This window comes from Hordeum vulgare, chromosome 5H (genome assembly GCF_904849725.1).
Source record: "Hordeum vulgare subsp. vulgare chromosome 5H, MorexV3_pseudomolecules_assembly, whole genome shotgun sequence".
In the NCBI taxonomy this organism is placed as follows: domain Eukaryota; kingdom Viridiplantae; phylum Streptophyta; class Magnoliopsida; order Poales; family Poaceae; genus Hordeum; species Hordeum vulgare.
In genome coordinates, this window is record NC_058522.1 from 526,476,668 (window position 1) to 526,496,516 (window position 19,849).

The following is a 19,849-nucleotide window of genomic DNA, read 5'->3' on the forward strand; positions in this document are numbered from 1 at the left end:
GGGTGTAGGTGGATCTCGGCTGAGAGACCTGCATCAATCAAATTGGAGAGCGGCTCAGAGTTGCGACTTCACTAGAAGGCTACGGTTGAGGTTTGGGCTGCGGGCATCCACTCACCACAGTGAATTCTGCCGGAGGCCGAGGAGGATGGGCGATCGGAGGCGGGGAAGAGGACCTTCCCTAGGTCCTCCGCGAGGATAGGCGTGGGTCTAGGGTTGGTGTGGAGTGGTACTGGACGATGATGGCTCATGGGATTTTTATTTATAGACGGCCGAGGAGAGTGTCGTGAAGGAGCTAGCTCTGGCGCACATCACGGCAAACCAAAAGGTCAGCAGGTGGTTACGACGGTGGGGACAGCTACAACAAGGTTTGGGGGTTCCATTTTGCACCTAATCAAGCTCATTGCTCTACTAATATTGTTGTTCAACGGTAAGGTGATCACGGGTGCGGCGGCTGCACTCGGCGTGCTCTGGTGCGTCTAGACCATGACGATGATCTTGCAGAGTGGGGCAAGGGGTTGCAGGCTTCACAAGGGCCATGCGGAGCTCGCAGGGGCGATGGACGGCATCAGCCAACTGGTCCTGCTCACTAGCATCGGCAATGGGCACCACGGTGCCGCTCGGAAGGTTGGCGCCGACGAGCGAGCTCACCACCGACACCAGGTGCGGCCAAACGACCGTGCGGCGCATGGATAGGCTCGGGGGACACGGAGCAAGCGCCAACGCTCGGCACTGGTGAGATTGTGGTCGGATTTGACCAGTCACTGATCCAGTGCATGCCAGGTGCTCGAGAGAAAGCAAACGGCATGAGGAAAACGAGTTTTGAGCTGAAACTTGGAGGGAAGGCTTCTAATTGGTTCTAGAGGCTAAATAAATTAAATCAGAATTTTTGGGGCTGAAAAAGATGGGTTTTCAACAAAAAGATCAAATCTGGTCCAAATTTCAGTCAAACAGAATATGAATAATTTGAACCGCAAAACAAAAAGGGTTTTCGATAAATAGATTGAGGGTACCCACGGCTATCATGGATAGATTACTTGTGGTCAGAAGCTAAAGAGAACTATTGGGTTCCTTTGCAAATTTTTGGGGTCCAAGAATGATTACAGAAAAAAGCCTTGAGTCATATTAAAATAGATAAAATTAATAAACATATTCAAAACTTTGTGAAATTGTTTTAGATGATGTTTTGAGGACAGAAGAGGGTTATTGGGATGAAAAACTTGAATTTGGGAGAGGAGAGAAATGAGTGAGAATTTTAGAGGAATTTTTCTGAACATAAACTAATTTGTGATTTTCTAAAAAAAATAAGAAATGAAACTCTCACAATGAAATTTCTGTCATGTAAGAATTAGATAGAAACTCTTGTCAAATCAGAAGTTGTTTCAAGAAATCTCATAAGAAATTTTCTCAAGAATAAAGTTTCCCAAGAGATTCCAAAAGAGGTTTTTATAAAAATTCCAATAACTCTCTTTAAAAATAACAAAAACTTCATGATTCCAAATTAAAAATTTGTGGGTGTTACACAGATTTTGCATGTCCCACATTTGTTTTCACTGAAGATGCTTTCACCATACATTGACTTCCAAGAATTGTGAGATACATCTATTTAAAGGGAACTCACTTGTTTTAGGACATAAGTCATATTTTTAGGTTGTGATGGATCTTTACTATATAATATTGATGTCTATTACACAACTTGTTCTTATAGACTCGTGTTGGGTCTCCAAGCGCAGAGTTTTGTAGGACAGTAGCAAATTTCCCTCAAGTGGATGACCTAAGGTTTATCAATCCATGGGAGGCGTAGGATGAAGATGGTCTCTCTCAAACAACACTGCAACCAAATAATAAAAAGTCTCTTGTGTCCCCAACACACCAAATACAGTGGTAAATTGTATAGGTGCACTAGTTTAGCGAAGAGATGGTGATACACGTGTAGTAATGATAGTAGATATTGATTTTTGTAATATGAACAATAAAAAACAGCAAGGTAGCAAGTAACAAAAGTGAGCATAAACGGTATTGAAATGCTTGAAAATGAGGCCTAGGGTTCGTACTTTCGCTAGTGCAATCTCTCGATGATGCTAATATAATTGGATCATATAACAATCCATTAACATGCGATGAAGAATCACTTCAAAGCTCCTATCTAGCGGAGAACATAAGAAGAAATTGTTTGTAGGGTACGAAACCACCTCAAAGTTATTCTTTTCGATCAATCTTTCCAAGAGTTCGTACTAAGATAACAAGTTATCGTTTCCGATCGATCTATCGAGAGTTCGTACTAAAATAATACCATAACAAATTCATATTCATAATACTCAATCCAACACAAAGAACTTCAAGGAGCACACCAAGATTTTACCGGAGAACATAGTGTGAAAACGTGCAATCAACCCCTATGCCTAGATTACCCCAATGTCACCTCAGGAATCCGCGAGTTGACGCCACAACATATATCAAGTGAATCATTTGAATACCCCAATGTCACTACGGGTATCTGCATGCAAGACATATATCATGTGCTCTCAAACCTGAATATTCAATCCAACATAATGAGATCTTAAAGTGGAAGACTCAATTCATCACAACAATAGCATACGACAAACATCATATGATCCAACTATATTAACAAGGATCATGATATATCAATATCATGACATCTCAAGAACACGATGGAGAGAGAGAGAGAGAGAGATTAAACACATAGCTACTGGAACAAACCCTCAGCCCCGAGGGCGGACTACTCCCTCCTCATAATGGCCTCTGATACGTCTCCGTCGTATCTATAATTTTTGATTGTTTCATGCCAATATTCTACAACTTTCATATACTTTTGGCAACTTTTTATACTATTTTTGGGACTAACATATTGATCCAGTGCCCAGTGCCAGTTCCTGTTTGTTGCATGTTTTTTGTTTCACAGAATATCCATACCAAACAAAGTCCAAACGTAATAAAAACTTACGGGGATTTTTTGGAATATTTATGATTTTTGGGAAGAAGAATCAACACGAGGCGATGCATGGAGTGCCCACAAGCCCTGTCGCCGCGGACAGGGGGTGGGCCCGCGGCAGGCAGGCTTGTGGCCACTCCTTAAGGCGGTTGGAGCCCTTCTTTCGCCGCAAGAAAGATAATATCCGGAAGAAAACCGTGTTAAAATTTCAGCCCAATCGGAGTTACGGATCTCCGGGAATTTAAGAAACGGTGAAACGAAGAATCTGGGAGCGCAGAAACAGAAGGACACAGAGAGAGAGATCCAATCTAGGAGGGGCTCTCGCCCCTCCGCCGCCATGGAGACCATGGACCAGAGGGGAAACCCTTCTCCCATCTAGGGAGGAGGTCAAGGAAGAAGAAGAAGGAGGGTGGCTCTCTCCCCCTCTCTCCCGGCGGCGCCGGAATGCCGCCCGGGACATCATCGTGTGACGGCGATCTACACCAACACCTCCGTCATCTTCACCAACATCTCCATCACCTTCCCCCATCTATATTCAGCGGTCCACTCTCCCGCAACCCGTTGTACCCTTTACTTGAACATGGTGCTTTATGCTACATATTATTATCCAATGATGTGTTGCTATCCTATGATGTCTGAGTAGATTATTGTTGTCCTATCGGTGATTGATGAATTGCTATGGTTGGTTTAACTTGCTTGTGGTTATGTTGTTGTCCTTTGGTGCCCATCATATGATCGCACGCATGGATCACACCATAGGGTTAGTTGTATGTTGATAGGACTATGTATTGGCAGGCTAGAGTGACAGAAGCTTCAAACCTAGCATAGAAAGTGATGCATATGGGATTGAAGGGGGACCAATATATCTTATTGCTATGGTTGGGTTTTACCTTAATGAACGTTAGTAGTTGCGGACGCTTGCTAATAGTTCCAATCATAAGTGCATAGAATTCCAAGTAAGGGATGACATGCTAGCAGAGGCCTCTCCCACATGATACTTTCTATCGATCTAGTAACGTAGTCAATTGCTTAGGGACAATTCCGCAACTCCTACCACCACTTTCCCACACTCGTTAGACACTCGTAGTTGTTTCTTTATCTAACCAGCCCCTAGTTTTTAGTACTTCTAGTTTCATACTTGTTCTAGGTAAAGCGAACGTAAAGTGTGCGTAGAGTTGTATCGGTGGTCGATAGAGCTTGAGGGAATATTTGTCCTGCCTTTAGCTCCTCGTTGGGTTCGACACTCTTACTTATCGAGAAAGGCTACAATTGATCCCCTATACTTGTGGGTTATCAGCCTCTGCTGAGATGATGAAGATGGCTAGCGGAGATGATCTTCCCCTCCGACAAGGTGTCGGAACGGCCCCGAATGACTTTTAGTGGCTACACATGCTTGCGGCGGTGGAACTTCTCGTCTACGGTTATTTCCAGAGGTTTCTATATTTATAGGATTTTTGGGCGTTGGAATCATGCCAAGATGGGCACGAGGTGCCCACTAGACATTAGCTCATGCCAAGGGGGCTGGCGCGGCCTGGTGTCTAGTGGGCTCCAGGCCCCCCCTCTGGTGGTTCTTTGCTCCATTATTTCTCTTTTATTTCAAAAAATCGTCAAAAAGTTTCGCCCAATTCCAAGAACTTTTATTTCTGCACAAAAAACAACACTATGGTAGTTCTACTGAAAACAACGTCAGTCCGGATTAGTTCTAAATAAATTATATAAAGTGCAACAAAACCATATAAAAGTATTGTAAACATAGGCAAACATGACATGAATACTTTATAAATTATCGGTACGTTGGAGACGTATCAAATATCATATAGGGGAATGCATTCCCGGTCCAATGGTTTTAGAAACCACTGATGGTGCTTGTAATCTCCATGTCATGCATCAATTGGGCCGTCCTCACCATCTTATAGCTAGTTCATGGGTAACCTTATTGCACTATTGTGTCCTATAAGGGCATCTCCAATGATCGTATGATCATCGTTGGTAAAATTGCCACATAGATGATTTTAATGACATGGTGTATAATAAAAGAAGAGAGAGAATGACATTGTATGAACTTGAAGCAACGGTTCACGCACAAGCTCCGAGGCAAGTATGGTTATTTCTTCCATATTTAGTGGACCCCTTAGTTATTTTACATACGATTAACATACACTCCATTGAAGAGCTTGTATGATATGTTGTTGGTTGTTGATGTGGACACTTATACCAACAATTGAACATACGGACTGTTGGAGATGCTCTAAGTGCACATGGTTAGTTATAGTTGCTTTCAAAGTAAGAGTAACGATCCCACGAGGAGTTGACTCAAGTCTACATTTCATCTTTAAAACCCAAATACTCTTGTAGAATATGTTGTAATACAATAGAGAAAAATATGAAACATGAATAGATCATTACCTAGTAATTTTTCTTAAGGTTTTTGTCCACGTGTGATCGTTGAGAGCAGGGGTCACAGAGGTCCCTTTTAGTTGTTCGACTAGGGGTTAAAACACTCACAAATTCTCCAGGCGTCCTAAGATCTAATAACACAAGCAGTTACCTAGGTTTAGGCCACATGTAGATGTAATACCCTACTCTTGCCTTTTATGTATTGACGGATGGTGAAAAGATGAAGTACAAGCTTGAGTTAAGTGCTCGCAGCTAATCTAGGTGGTGCTCGGGTGGGTTTCCATCTCTCTTTCCTCTCTCTAATTCTTCTCTAAAAGTTTGATCTATTGTTCTTGGGATCGACGCCCCTCTAATGGCCATGGTCCTTCCCTTATATAGAATTCGGGGGTGGGGGGGGAGGATTCCACAACGACCTCTCATGTAGAAGGTAAAAATTACTACGGTCTTCACACGTTGTCATCATGAAGCTCGTCACTTGCGGTAAGTAAACGTTCGCCCCAAATCGTGTGTATCTCTGAGATACACCTACTCACAGTCATCGTTTCGGGCTCCACATGTCAGCGTTGAGGCCGAGAGCGTCAGAGTCAGTCAAAAAGTAGCTATGTGTAGTCGCGTCATCCTGGTATGTTGTCACCCTTATCTCGCGGGGAGCCGTGATGCCTTCATGCGAAAGTGTCATCATTCCCTTAAAATATGTAGCCCACAACGCGCTACTAATGATAGCCGCACCCTGGCATGGCATTGTATGGGCCGTGAGAAAATGTTCTTTGCCCGACCCGTCTGCTTGAGTCCGAGGTAATCGTGTGGAGGTTTCAATTGTTCTCAATATCTATGTGATGCCCGGGAATGCAGGAAGGTGCCACTACTCTTTAGCTGCGCCAGGTGTCGTGCTCGAAGCAGCCATCCTCTGGGTGCTTGGGGCTTCAACTCTTCTTTGCTATTTTGCTTTCACAAATAACCATGATTTTCTTGATTGGCTCGTAACAGACTTGAATGAGACCAAGCTTCTTCAACATAAGGCACAACTTACAGGGCCGACCCCGAGGGGGCAGAAGGGGTGGCCGCCTCGGGCCCTCCAATCAACCTACTCTCCGATGCAAATCTCTCCTTTTCTATATATTTTTATAGGTCGTTTGTTCATTTTATGAAGATCACCCCGTACATGTTTGTGTGCTAATTACCAAGATGTTCTCTATAAAGTATGCATCTGGTAATGATTAGAGAAAATAAACTTATCATATGAGTTGATTGAGAACAAGAAATGAGATATTGTCATTTTTCTAGAATAGTTACTTATGCTAGAAATTCGAGGAATGCTTTTAGTTACTGTTTAAAAACACGGTGACAAAAAATAGAATGATAATAATTAGTGTAGGCACAAACCTAATAATAAAAACATTTAAGCGTCGACGGAAAAGGACAATCAAATTTTCTGTTAATATCTATGACCTTGGTTTGTTGGGTGGTGGACATCACAATACAACATAAATTATGATGCATTGAGTATTTAGATGGAATTGAGATTGAGAAAAATGTTGCTTTAGGGTCCCTTTGTTTTGTTTTGCCCCAGGTCCTTGAAATCTCAGGATCAGCTCTGACAACTTAACTTGATTGAGTTGTGATTTTTTTATTGGAAGGCTCATTTGAGTGTGCTCACGACCCCGTTTTCGAGTGCATCGACAATTTCCCACATCATATGTAGTCGGAAAAAAATCTCTTACCATAAATACATCATAACTAGGGTTTATGTTTTTTTAGAAACTAGGGTTTAAGTATAATGCACATGAGATATACAATCTAATTTTGCAAGAGGTTTTAATTAGCGGCCGCACAAATGGTAAACTTTACTCGACATTGCATTTTATCAACAAAAAAAATGACATAACTAAAACAAGGACTCTACTTTTCATATCAATGCCTAGACAAAATAGAGTGCAATATATATATATGAAGGTCAATTCACACGTTGTTATTGGCACCGCCAAATAGGCTATCTTGTTCTAGTCATTGAGGTACTGAACTAATCCCGTGCCCATTGTAGAAAATCCCAAAGATCTTTAACCAAGCACAACTGTGATAACAGTTATTGAAGCCATAGTTTTTCTATTTTTAAATATAGACATTTAAAGGACATTTTAGATCTGATTAATATGAAGTAAAATAAAGACTGATTCAATGGATAAACAACTGGACATAGAAAGACCATAAAAATAAAACTATATTAAAAAGTATATTGCTCTTCTTCTTTCTCCGATTGTACGTCGCCAGTCGAAGATTCAAAATTACACTGAATCAACAGGAAATAGAAAAAAAGACCGCAAAAAAAAACAGGAAAGAAAAACAACACGTATAAATACCCTCTCTATCAGATTTTGAAGACCGCAATAGCCACTCGTACCTTAAGACGAGATATAAAAAATTTGGGCCAAGCCAGAGAACAATACAAAAGAAGATGTCGTAGTCGCCAAACCAATAGCCAACCAAAAGTTCTCCTTAAAAGACACATGAAAATAGCAATATCTGAAGGGAACCAACAGATCTGGAGACACAAACTCTTACGGATCCTTTGTCGACGTCAGACCGGAAGTCGAAGAGGCAGGGAGTGGACCAGAGAGACCTTATTCCCGCACGCCATCGTTGCCACCACCTTCTCAATGTGGATGACGGAGGAAAAAACTAAAAAAATCAAACGAGACGGACGGTTGCCCACTCCTCTTGCCGCCGCCGAGGCCGTGGTGATGGCGGCAACTAGGGTTGGAAGGTCGTCGCTCGTCTTTGGTGTTGGTAGGGTATGAGTGTTGTTGAAGGGCAGAGCCGAGCAGTGAGCACCATGGAGGATGCTTGTATCTACCCCCAACCTCCTCCTTTTGGAGTGGGATCGATCTACTCCCAATTCTGTGTGGGGAGATTGAAACCAATCCACGTTTCCAACTCGTAATTCTTCACATGTCTCAGCCCAAGCTGAACTCGTGATTCTTCATATATATGAAGGTCAATTCACACGTTGTTATTGGCACCGCCAAATAGGCTATCTTGTTCTAGTCATTGAGGTACTGAACTAATCCCGTGCCCATTGTAGAAAATCCCAAAGATCTTTAACCAAGCACAACTATGATAACACTTATTGAAGCCATAGTTTTTCTATTTTTAAATATAGACATTTAAAGGACATTTTAGATCTGATTAATATGAAGTAAAATAAAGACTGATACAATGGATAAACATCTGGACATAGAAAGACCATAAAAATAAAACTATATTAAAAAGTATATTGCTCTTCTTCTTTCTCCGATTGTACGTCGCCTGTCGAAGATTGAAAATTACACCGAATCAACAGGAAATAGAAAAAAACCCCGCAAAAAAACAGGAAAGAAAAACAACACGTATGAACACCCTCTCCATCAGATTTTGAATACCGCAATAGCCACTCTTACCTTAAGACGAGATATAAAAAATTTGGGTCAGGCCAGAGAACAATATAGAAGAAGATGTCTTAGTCGCCAAACCAATAGCCAACCAAAAGCTCTTCTTGAAAGACACATGAAAATAGCAATATCTGAAGGGAACCAACAGATCTGGGGACACAAACTCTTACGGATCCTTCATCGACGTTAGATCGGAAGTCGAAGAGACAGGGACTAACCAAAGAGACCTTATTCCCACGCGCCATCATTGCCACCGCCTTGTCAATGTGGCCGAAGAAGGAAAAAACCTAAAAAAATAATTCAAACGAGACGACGGTTGCCCGCTCCTCTTGCCGCCGACGAGGCCGTGGCGACGGCGGCAACTAGGGTTGGAAGGTCGTGGCTCGTCTTTGGTGTTGGCAGGGTATGAGTGTTGTTGAAGGCAGAGCCGAGCAGTGAGCACCATGGAGGCTGCTTCTATCTACCCCCAACCTCCTCCTTTTGGAGCGGGATCTACCCCACATTCTGCGTGGGGAGATTGAAACCAATCCACGCTTCGAACTCGTGATTCTTCACATGTCGCGGCCCAAGCGGAGCACGAACCGGCCACGGGAACCACCCCACCCCAGCCAGCCCTAGGCGGCTGCCGACGGGCTCCACACGCCAGTTACCGCCCACGTCTTCCTCCAGTCCCGTCCTGGGTCTCCCCTTCCGAAAACCCGAAGGAGCCCCCGATTTAAAACAAGAGAGGAAAAGGAGTTAGGAAGAGGATTAAAACCCAAAAGCCTACATACAGCACACCACCAAGCGCCTCCTCCCCCTCCCCCTCCTCCCACCGTCCCTCCACCCAGCACCCCAATTCGGCATTCCGGCGCCCCAATCCCCTCCCCAGATTCGCCGCCCCCCCGCCGCGGATTCGCGCCGGACCTCCCCGCGCCGCGCCCGGATCGGCGTGGCTGGTTGTGGGGCCGCGGCGGCAACCGCTGCTTCCACCACTTGCTCTCGGAGGCCGGCGATCTCGGCCTGCCGGTTGGGGCCACGGCCCTCGCAGCGCGATTCGCTGCTGATCCGGGGCATGCTCCACGCCTCGCCCGGTTCTGGTGAGCTGCTCCGCCTACTCCGGATTTCCAGGGATTATGCTCCTTTTTTTTTTCCGCTTGATTGATGCGAAGGCGTTCCGCCAGTTTCCTTAATTGCCGTCTAGGGTACTGAAAATAGCATGCTTTAACCGTTCCATGTGCTTCATATCGCATTGCTACGAAATTCTCCTTCCTAATTATGGGGCTAGGTTTACACTCCAGCAGCTGGGTGGTTACCAGTTCAACATTTAGTGCGAGTGTGGTTTTGATGATTTTCCTTTTTTCTCGTCTTACTACGCAGGGCGCTGGGATGAGGCATAACGGTTTGGAGCGAAGCCCGATGCCAGGAATAGAGGACGCCCTGATGAAGGACTCGCCCAAGGCTTCCTCCTTGGAGGTGGAAAACCCTTCCCTTGCTGATTTTGACCATCTCGGCGGAGGGCCCACGCTTGCGGGGAAGAAGAGGAAGGATGTTCCTGGGGGAGAGAATGGCGGCGTGACAAAGAGGGTGCTCAGGTCGGACACCATGAAGCTGCATGTGGATGCTGAGCCCGAGGGTGAAGCCGCAGCCGCCGCTGTGGATGTTAGCGGGGCTGACAGTTTGGAGAAGACTGACTGTGGTGAGGCTATTGCGGGTGACAGTTTGGACAAGACTGGCTGTGGTGAGGCTATTGCGGGTGACAGTCTGGAGAAGACTAACTGTGAGGCTGTTGCAGGTGACAGTTCGGAGGAGGCTAACTGTGAGGCTATTGCGGAGGAAGGCGGAAGCGGGTTGCAGACAGTTGACGCTTGTGAAGGTGATGATGAGCACATGGATGAGGTTCCAGTGAAAGTGGATGATGCTATAGAAGTGCCAGATAAGTGTTATGAGGATAATGTGGAAAGTCTCGGCGTTGCTGAAGAGAATGGTTTAGACAGCCAACAAAGCAATTCTGAATCTGATGATAAGAGAGAGAAGGCAGACGAGAAGATTCACTCTGCAACTCAGGAGGAGGAGAATGTGTCTGCAGCTGCAACAACTGGGGGTTGTACTGATGACTCCCAGGAAAACAAGGCTGCCAATGGACCTTGCCAGGGGGAGGTCATAGACCCATCAACTGCAGCAAATGATGATGAACTGGGCATTGGTGTGAGCACAAAAAGCCCTACTAGTGCATCAGAACCTGTTGAGCAGGATGATACTGTTGTGCGTACTGAGGGAATGGTACTCCACAGCGGTGATCAGGGAGTTGAGAAGCATCGTCACAATGATGATGTACCTATAGACACTGGAACTTCTCTAATTGAGAATGGAAGATGTGTGGCAGATAACCACATTACATTAACTGATTGCACTAACCAGAAAGGGGGCTTAGGAAGCCCTGTACACCGAACCAAGGGGTTTTCAACTCCTGACATTGTGTTTATAAGGAGAAGGTCGTTGACCAGAAACTCATGCGAAATGAAGCAGGTGAAACCTGAAGAGGAGGAGGTTCAGTTTGAGAGGAGAGTTACAAGGTCATCTACAGTTAGACAAAGAGAGGCTTCTGGAAGCTCATGCAAAAGTACTGCAAACGCGGCTAGCATGGAAAGCAAGGGAAGAAAGGAAGATGTTGTTCATTATAGAAGGAAAGTGAGCAATACCGCATCCTTAAAAGCTGATCACACTGAACCTGCTAAACGTGGAACGAGCACAAAGAATAACACACTAAATGGAAAGGTTACTGCCCAAAGAATATCAAGTGTTACTGGTAATGATTATCCTGCAAATATCACAGAAAACAAGGCATCAGCAGCAGAGATAAAAATCAATTCGAAGCCACAGCCGTCCACTAGAAGTGGCGGCATCGCCAAGGCAACAACAAAAGATGCAGTTTCCCTGGTGGATCAGAATGTGTGTAGTTCAGCTTTCACTGAAAAGAATGATACAGAGCTAACAGATTCGGAAGGAGTTAGATCTGAAAACAAGACTGCCGTGCCGAAGTCACCATTATCAGTTGGTGCTAAGATTGTTGCCAGCAAGAAGAGGATGTTGGAATCAGGTCTTGATAAAACTGCTGGAGGGTCACCAGTTGAAATGCCATCCATGAAAAAGACAAGAAGTACTTCTCACACTGAGTTAGATCAATCAAAGAAGTCTTCTGGGAAGATGGCTACAGAGAAGCACTCCAGTTCAGATAAGAAAGATATTTTGACAAAACAGCAGCACCACAGTCGAGCAGCTGAGTTGAGCAGATCTGTTAACCCCTCTAATAAAGATGCCAGCAAGCTTTCACATAATGGGTCTGATGTTGATGGAACTGACATCAATATTACCCACAAGAGAAACTGTAGAGGGCGCAGAGAACGTCCTCCAGTCCTGATAAAACAAGAGTACTCTAGTGAATCCGAGGAAGTTATTGTCGTGAGAAAAGATCGGCGAAAAAGGAAAGGTCCAATGCGTAAACAAAGGTCTGGATCTAGACCAGACCATTCATCTGGTTCTCCCAAAGCAAGTAATTCCAAAGGCAATAGAAAGACAAAATATGGTTCCAAAGAAAAATCTGGAAACCCAGGTGAACCAACATGTGCTCTCAGTGAGAAGCGTAAAATAAGTGAACAGATAAAGGCCATACTTCTGGATGCTGGTTGGAAGATTGATCTGAGACCCAGGAATGGCAGGGATTATTTGGATTCTGTCTATATACCTCCAACTGGTAAAGGATCTTACTGGTCAATCACAAAAGCATATGCAATTTATCAAAGTATGCAATCTGAGCAAAAGGATGAAGCTGCGAGCGAGAATTTATCAAAAAAATCTCCGGGCAGCCCTGGCAAAATACATGCTTCGACGGTTAGTTCTTTACCAGAGGAGATCCTGAGCAAATTAAAAAGAGTAGTTGTTAACAAGCGAAAGACCAAAATTGAGCTTCAGAAGTCAAAAAAGAGGAAGCATGGTTTGCTAAAGAACTCTAAAAATTTAAAGGGAAGGCCAAAGGAAAAGAAAAAGATTTCAAAGGAAAGGAAAAAGCGAGGTGGTTGTGCTCTACTTGCTCGTGGATCAAATCAGGAGGCTGGAAGCAGCAATGGATTTGCTCCATATGAATGGAAACGCACAGTTTTCTCCTGGTTGATTGATCTGGATGTTCTATCCGTCAACGCTAGACTGAAATGCATGGATGAAAGCCGCTCAAAAGTTCTGCTAGAGGGTTTAATCACCAGGGATGGAATTAACTGTAGCTGCTGTAGCAAGGTTGTCACAGTTCTCGAATTTGTGGCTCATGGTGGTGGTCAACTGAGCAAACCGTACAGGAATATACTTGTGGATGGTCTGGACAATGACCTTTTGCATTGTCTCATTATTGCATGGGACAAGCAGTCTGATTCTGAAAGACAGGCATTTTTTCCTGTTAGCACTGAGGGTGATGATCCCAATGATGACACATGTGGTATTTGCGGTGATGGAGGCAATTTGATCTGCTGTGACGGATGCCCCTCAACATTCCACATGAGTTGCCTAGAACTCGAGGTATGTATATTTCTATACAGAGAGTAAATGGCGTTTATACTTGAAAAAAACGCTTGTCATACAGTTACTGTGTTGGCTGTTGACTTAATGCCTTTTTTACTCTGAGCAATAACTGTGTGACATTTCTTTCAGTTGTATCACAGATTTGTCAGCATTTTCATTTATGTGTCTGATTAATTTAGCAGTTCTGGATTAGGGAGATACTGAAAGGACTAGTATATGACCTCGATTTTTCCCTAGTTTATGGTCTATGGCTAAGTGTATCTGGCGCAGCATTCTCTAATGAGCTATCCAATTTACAGGAACTTCCATCTGATGATTGGCGTTGTACAAACTGCTCTTGTAAATTTTGTCACGAGCATTTGAATCATGACGTTCCAGACAATGCTGAAATTGATCCATTACATTCTTGTTCCCAATGCGAGAAGAAATGTATGTGATCTCTGTATATTCTAGTTCTTTGGTACTTTGAAGTCTTCGATAACTTATTTTGTCAGATTCCATTTGTTGTTACTATAATGTTGTCTTATCAATCATGTTTTTGACTGTTCCACAATGATGATGCCTGCAGATCACCCATCTTGCTCTCCCGAGACTGAGAAGCTATCCAGTGTCTCCAGTCAGGCAGGAAATCATTTTTGCCAACAAAGTTGCAGACTGGTAATACTTGTTAACTTTAGTTCTTCCCTTTCCATGACTTTCTTTCTGGACATATGCATATTACGATGTAGTTTTCCATGAGATCATCGACATTTTATATTTTCTGCTAAGTTTAGTGTCACTAGCTTGTGACAATTTGATGCTTGAAAATGTCACTTGTTAAATATCTGCACTAAACCCCACTCATCAGAGTTCTATTACTTCTATTTTTAATTATGGCATTTAGTTTTTTGTCGAAGTAGCTGTACGTGATAAGCGACCACTATAGTAAACAAAGCTACCAAAATCATTTACTTTGGAATTTGGGTTTCGTTTTCTGAGTTTGTCTTCTGAGACTGAATATTTCCAGTATGGTGACAATTTACTATCTGAAAACATGCAGAACTTCGAATACCATCATCCTTGAAATAGTTATTAGTTGAGTGATGTTTAAGAATTTGTGTAGTACTGTAGTCAAACTTTGAAATTTCAATGCAGATATATATAGAAGTATTTCGAAATGCTGCATAGAAATGTCATTATCGTTTTTTTTTTGTCAAAACGTAATTTCATAATATCTTATTTCTATACATTTTATTGCAATATTATTGTAGAAACTAATCCACCTTGGATACGGTGGACAACAAACAAAAGTAGTATTGATATTCTATAATGAAGGTGTATGTAATCAGTTTAATGGCTACTATTTCTGTTTCACTTTGACCGGAAACAGTTTGCCAAGTTTCCTAGTGCTTAATATTTCTGTTTCATGTATCCCTTTCAAGACTAAACCTTGCTGCTCACATGTTACTCTTTATTCTCACTTTCTTTTCCATTAGTCGGCATTTTCCCTCCCTGAATCCTCATCACACCTCTGGGCTTCTTTACGATATCTAAAATAACTTTTTATGCAATACAGCTGTTTGAGGAATTGCAGAATCTTCTTGCGGTCGAGAAGGATCTTGGACCTGAATATGCATGCAGAATCATTCAGTGCATTCATGAAGATGCACCAGAAACAGTTCTTGATTTGGATGGAAGGGTCGAGTGTAATTCTAAGATTGCAGTTGCTCTTTCACTGATGGATGAGTGCTTTCTTCCTATTGTTGACCAAAGAACTGGCATCAACTTGATACGTAATGTTGTGTACAATTGTGGGTAGGCATCTCTCTTAACACCAGCTCATGGTACTCTAAGCAAGCTCAAGGATATTTTGTAGAACACTGTTGTTGATATGCTTTCCATTTGTAAATCTTTGCACACACTATCTTTCTCTCCTTCCTCTGCACGGTGGGCGGGGTTGAGTTTACCTTCAATGTTGCTGTAGTTACCTCTTGCTAAGTTGGGTTGTTTTTAATATCCTTCTACCCCTCTCCATGCTTGGCTGTATAGCTATTGACAGATGCAGGTCTGTCGGGGTGAGCTCACCGCCCAGCATTTCTGTTTCCTTGCCATAATTTCTTTTCTTCGAGAAAACACAAAAGCCTTGTGTCTCGATGCATTGATAGTAGGAAGAATTTTATGTACAAGTCCGAAAGGGTCCATGCCCTATAGAAATACAACGTTACATGCCAAGTTCTAGGCACCACCAGTAGAAGCATTGTGAGAACGTGCCCCCTGCCCTTGCCCCCAACTGGGCTTGCCCTTGATTGTGTCGCAAGCTGGCGACGCTCGTCACCATAAGTTCAATTGTGGAGATTTAATATTTTTCTTATTCTTTGGATGATAAGATTTTGCTGCTCGTCGGTTTAGTTCTTTGATGTTTTTGAGCTTACATCATGTGTTTCGCTACAATGGCATATAGAGGTATGTGAATAATGCCAAGTATGTGCAAATATGTGCGTTAAAACAGCAAAAAAAAAAAACCGAAATATGTGCTTTAATTCAAATATGTGCATTGGTAAATGTTACCTATGCATGCACCAAATAGCAAACTAACAAAATTGATCAATGCACCATGTGATTAACGCCATTCATGACAATGTAATTGCTTATTCCTAGTTCGATAAATTGGCTGTTTGGAGGGACCTATTCCTAGAGCTTACTTGGGTGCATACGTGGCTTGAGTAGTTTGAATCTATATGCGGGTATGATCCATCTGGCTTACTTTATGTTCAGTTACTGGCATAAGTAATTGGTTTGAGTGTTTGTTTATGCTGCTGGGCACATTGGTCAAGTTACTTATCTAACAGTTGCATCATGACAACAAGTTGAGCTAGTAACATTTATCAATGGGAGATGTTTGATTGGTCTCTCATTTCCTATCTGCGCAGATCAAATTTTCTCCGGCTGGATTTCCGTGGATTTTATATCTTTATTTTGGAACGTGGAGATGAAATAGTATCCGCAGCATCAGTCAGGTGGGTTACTTCCTTCTTTTGTGTGTGCCAGGTTCTGTGACTGTTCTGCCATCTGTATGAACTGAATACACTATTCATAGATATCAGAGATTCATGTCCTCGCTTAATATACCGACTTTGTCTTGTTTCTTGTTTCAACCACTAGTTTGCTGACCTATATGGCAAGTAGTCATGTATGCTCTAACTATGGAGTGGAAGCTCATTCCCTCTCTGATTTTCCAATGTAGGCCAGGCGATTATGCAAGTTGCTTGCACATGGGCTACTGATAATCGAATAATTCAAACTTGAAAAAAACAAGTTATGTTCAATCGTTTAGTACCACTGCTAGCCTGCTAGGTCACAGTTTTTACGGAAGTACTCATTTATCCTGATGGTGTTGGCGGTATTGTGTATTAATGAAAGTAGCTTTATAGCACTGGAAAGTTACACTTTAGCAAGATACCATTACTTATAAACTTATAATTGCCAGTGTTCAAGGAAGCGTTTTTAAGCAACGCTTAAGTGCTGAGCGATGACAAAGCGCTTCGCTTTTGCCCTAAGCGGTAGATTAATCGTTTTTTAAATTTTTGACCAGAATTTGACTGTTTTTGAACTACTCTTGCTTGTCTGCTTGCGCAATAATGGCAATATCCCATTTATCTTATTATTAGGCTCTGTTTGGGAACTATTTCCTTCATATGCTGGCAAAATTATAGCCACAATCTCTATTAGGCTATGACTATTTGAAATGAACTGCATTTTAGTTGTTATTTTGATTGCCATGTAAACTTAATGTGTATTCGCTATGGTGAACTCTATTTTAGATGGCTATTCAATTACACATGTGCCATGTTTCCTATTTTCCTGTGTATATTATTCAAAATCTATCAAATTCTAGCCAATTTGAAAAAACGCTTAAGTGCGGTTAAGCTGCACTTAAGCGTCCATTGCTCTAAGCTGTGGCCTTCTGCTTCGCTTACGCTTTCCGCTTAAGTGCGGTTAAGCTGCGCTTAAGCGTCCATTGCTCTAAGCTGTGGCCTTCCGCTTCGCTTACACTTCGCATACTTCATAAAGCTCTTTTCATGCAATTGTGTACCTTGCTTGTCTAGGTATGTCCTACACTATATACTTTGTGTATGCAACATTTTAGCCTCGCTATATGAACTCTAGCATTAAGCAGTAATAGACATCATACTAACTTTGTGACACATACTAGTCTCTGGTTGCTCTTGAGTTTCTTTTTTCTTCTGCTGAATTGCTGGATTCTAATATAAGGTTACTGTTATTATGTCTTATGCTGAAACAGAATACATGGGACCAAGTTAGCAGAGATGCCATTCATTGGTACACGACATATGTATCGGCGCCAAGGGATGTGCCGTCGACTTTTAGATGGAATTGAAATGGTATCTTTACCTGAGACTCAGATCCATTTGGGCATCTCTTCATGGTGCTTCATTAGGACAAAAGTTTGGGAATCTTTTATTTTTAGTCCTGTAGTTATGTATGTTTCACTGTAGTTTGTAACTTCGAAAAACTGCTCAAACCCCAACTTTACGAACTTATGCAAGATTTTATTATCAACCTGAAATAGATATTACAAAGGTAGCAAACTAATATTGCTCTCTTGTAAAATGATATTGAGTTACAGTTGGCATGCTACAACTGCTTGACAATGTTTTCTTCATTTGGTACTGAAACCTGTAACAGATTTAGCGCATATGTGCATACAATGGTAGGGTAACTCCATCATGGTACAGCTATATTAGTGTATAACTGGAAATACTTTGCACCTTTCCCTACAATAGGCTATGTATGAACTGGCTTGATTTTTTTGCTTATTACCATAGTTGGGTGATTCTATCATAGCGATGTATGTTCTTAATGCCTTTTCTTATTTACATTTCAGATCCTCAGTTCTCTCAAAGTTGAGAAGTTGATCATTCCTGCTATTAATGAACTTGTGGACACCTGGACATCCAAATTCGGATTTAGCCCACTTGAAGTTTCAGACAAGCAAGAAGTCAAGTCTATCAACATGTTAGTTTTTCCTGGTACAGGTCTTCTTCAGAAGTCATTGCTAAATAAGCAGGCTTCACCCCAGGAACACCCAGGTTCTGAAGGAGGTCAGCACAAATAACATGTCTCTTATGTACATTTCAGCTTTTCTTCCTGTTTTTTCTTTATCCAATGGTTACTGGCCATTTGTACAATTGATACTGGCTTCTCTGGAGATAAGTTCAGAAAAGTATCCAATGTGGATTCTGTTTGCTCCGTTGCAGATGCGGAGACCCAAGATTCGGAGGTCATGGATCACTGGAACAGCAGCAAAGAAGATGCTGACACTTGCAAAGGTAATGTTCCATAATAATCATTTTGTGTTTTTTTTGGATCTTAATTTGAAATATCAGAATTTCAGACGATAGAATTTGAACCTGAAGTATAATTTTCCTTAGGAAAGCTGACAACTCTAGTGCATGATATTTCTTAAACAACTAACCCTTCTGCCCATGTTAATTGCATGAAAAAACCCCATTTAATAGCATATACATGCGGTTGTCTAAAATAACATCTCTGGATAACCATATCTTTGTTTAGCATGTCAGTAAGTGTGGGCTAATACTAGTTTTTTTCTTTATAAATGTTGTTTCCTTTTCCGAAGGATCAGGACACACTCTTGCTCAAGTAATTAATAATACCTTAGTATACCCTATCATGCTGATAGGGTTCTCTATATAAGATCTCCAGGCCCATGGATGTACCTCAGGTTTTTATATATAGATGGTGTTTATAAGTAGATGTATGCATGAGTACCACTACCACGACCTCTTATCATTACGTGGGTCTCAAGATTTTATATTTCAAATCTTAATTGCAGATTGACGAGCCTCGCCCCCAGATCTTTTTAGCCTCTGACAAGACGACGCAGCCTGCTTCGCAAGGGACAAACGTGGATGATGAAACCATTTAATTACTTTGTTTTAACTCGGCCTGCCGTGCATCTGCTTCCAGAAAAAAACCCTGAAAGGATGCGTTTTTGGAGACCAGCGCTGTTTTGGCCAGAATTCGATTCGGACAGGGCTTGGTGACCAGCCTGTGCAGTGTGCAGTATTAGAAGTTATTGACCCCGACCATATCTAACTCTGTGTGGTGTCCTCAGCAGGTAGAACGGGGATGATAGTTTTTATTCTGTGTATTTTGGGGAGTTTTTAACTTAAAGGTCGAAGGCCAACGGCGCCGTGAATCATAGTGGATTTTAGTTGTTATTACCCTGTCAATAGCTTTGCACTTTTGCAACCAGAAGAAGGAACCTCATGTCTGTAAGATACTAATTATATGGGGGGGAAAGCTTGCCATGCTGCTGCGAGTAAATCTGAATCTGAAATTTTAGGTGCAGGGTTGGTCACCCATGTTTTTAACTGTGAATGATGAATGGGGCCTGTTGGCAAGCATCAGATTCCCTGCGTCGTGGTAGTAGATGAGCGCCTCTTCGGTTGCGGCCGCCCTGGCTTCCTCCATCGCCAATAAGAAGGCATTGCCTCCTATGTCAGTC

General features: G+C 42.4%; 1 protein-coding gene across 3 annotated transcripts; it reads left to right on the forward strand.

Moving 5' to 3' along the window:
• Positions 1 to 9,524: 9,524 nt before the first annotated feature.
• Positions 9,525 to 19,686, forward strand: LOC123452214. 3 transcript variants are annotated; one of them, XM_045128827.1, is made up of 11 exons: positions 9,525 to 9,851; positions 10,132 to 10,450; positions 10,547 to 13,317; positions 13,620 to 13,749; positions 13,889 to 13,977; positions 14,876 to 15,114; positions 16,230 to 16,316; positions 17,603 to 17,702; positions 18,206 to 18,422; positions 18,579 to 18,650; positions 19,175 to 19,686. In XM_045128827.1, the coding sequence occupies exons 2-11, from the start codon at positions 10,141 to 10,143 to the stop codon at positions 19,177 to 19,179; spliced, it is 4,020 nt and encodes a 1,339-aa protein (XP_044984762.1). In that variant the 5' UTR covers positions 9,525 to 9,851; positions 10,132 to 10,140; the 3' UTR covers positions 19,180 to 19,686. The 3 variants fall into 3 exon arrangements, with proteins under 3 accessions (XP_044984762.1, XP_044984759.1, XP_044984760.1); XM_045128824.1 differs by having other exon boundaries at positions 10,132 to 13,317; XM_045128825.1 differs by lacking the exons at positions 18,579 to 18,650; positions 19,175 to 19,686 and having other exon boundaries at positions 10,132 to 13,317; positions 18,206 to 18,436.
• Positions 19,687 to 19,849: the final 163 nt, after the last annotated feature.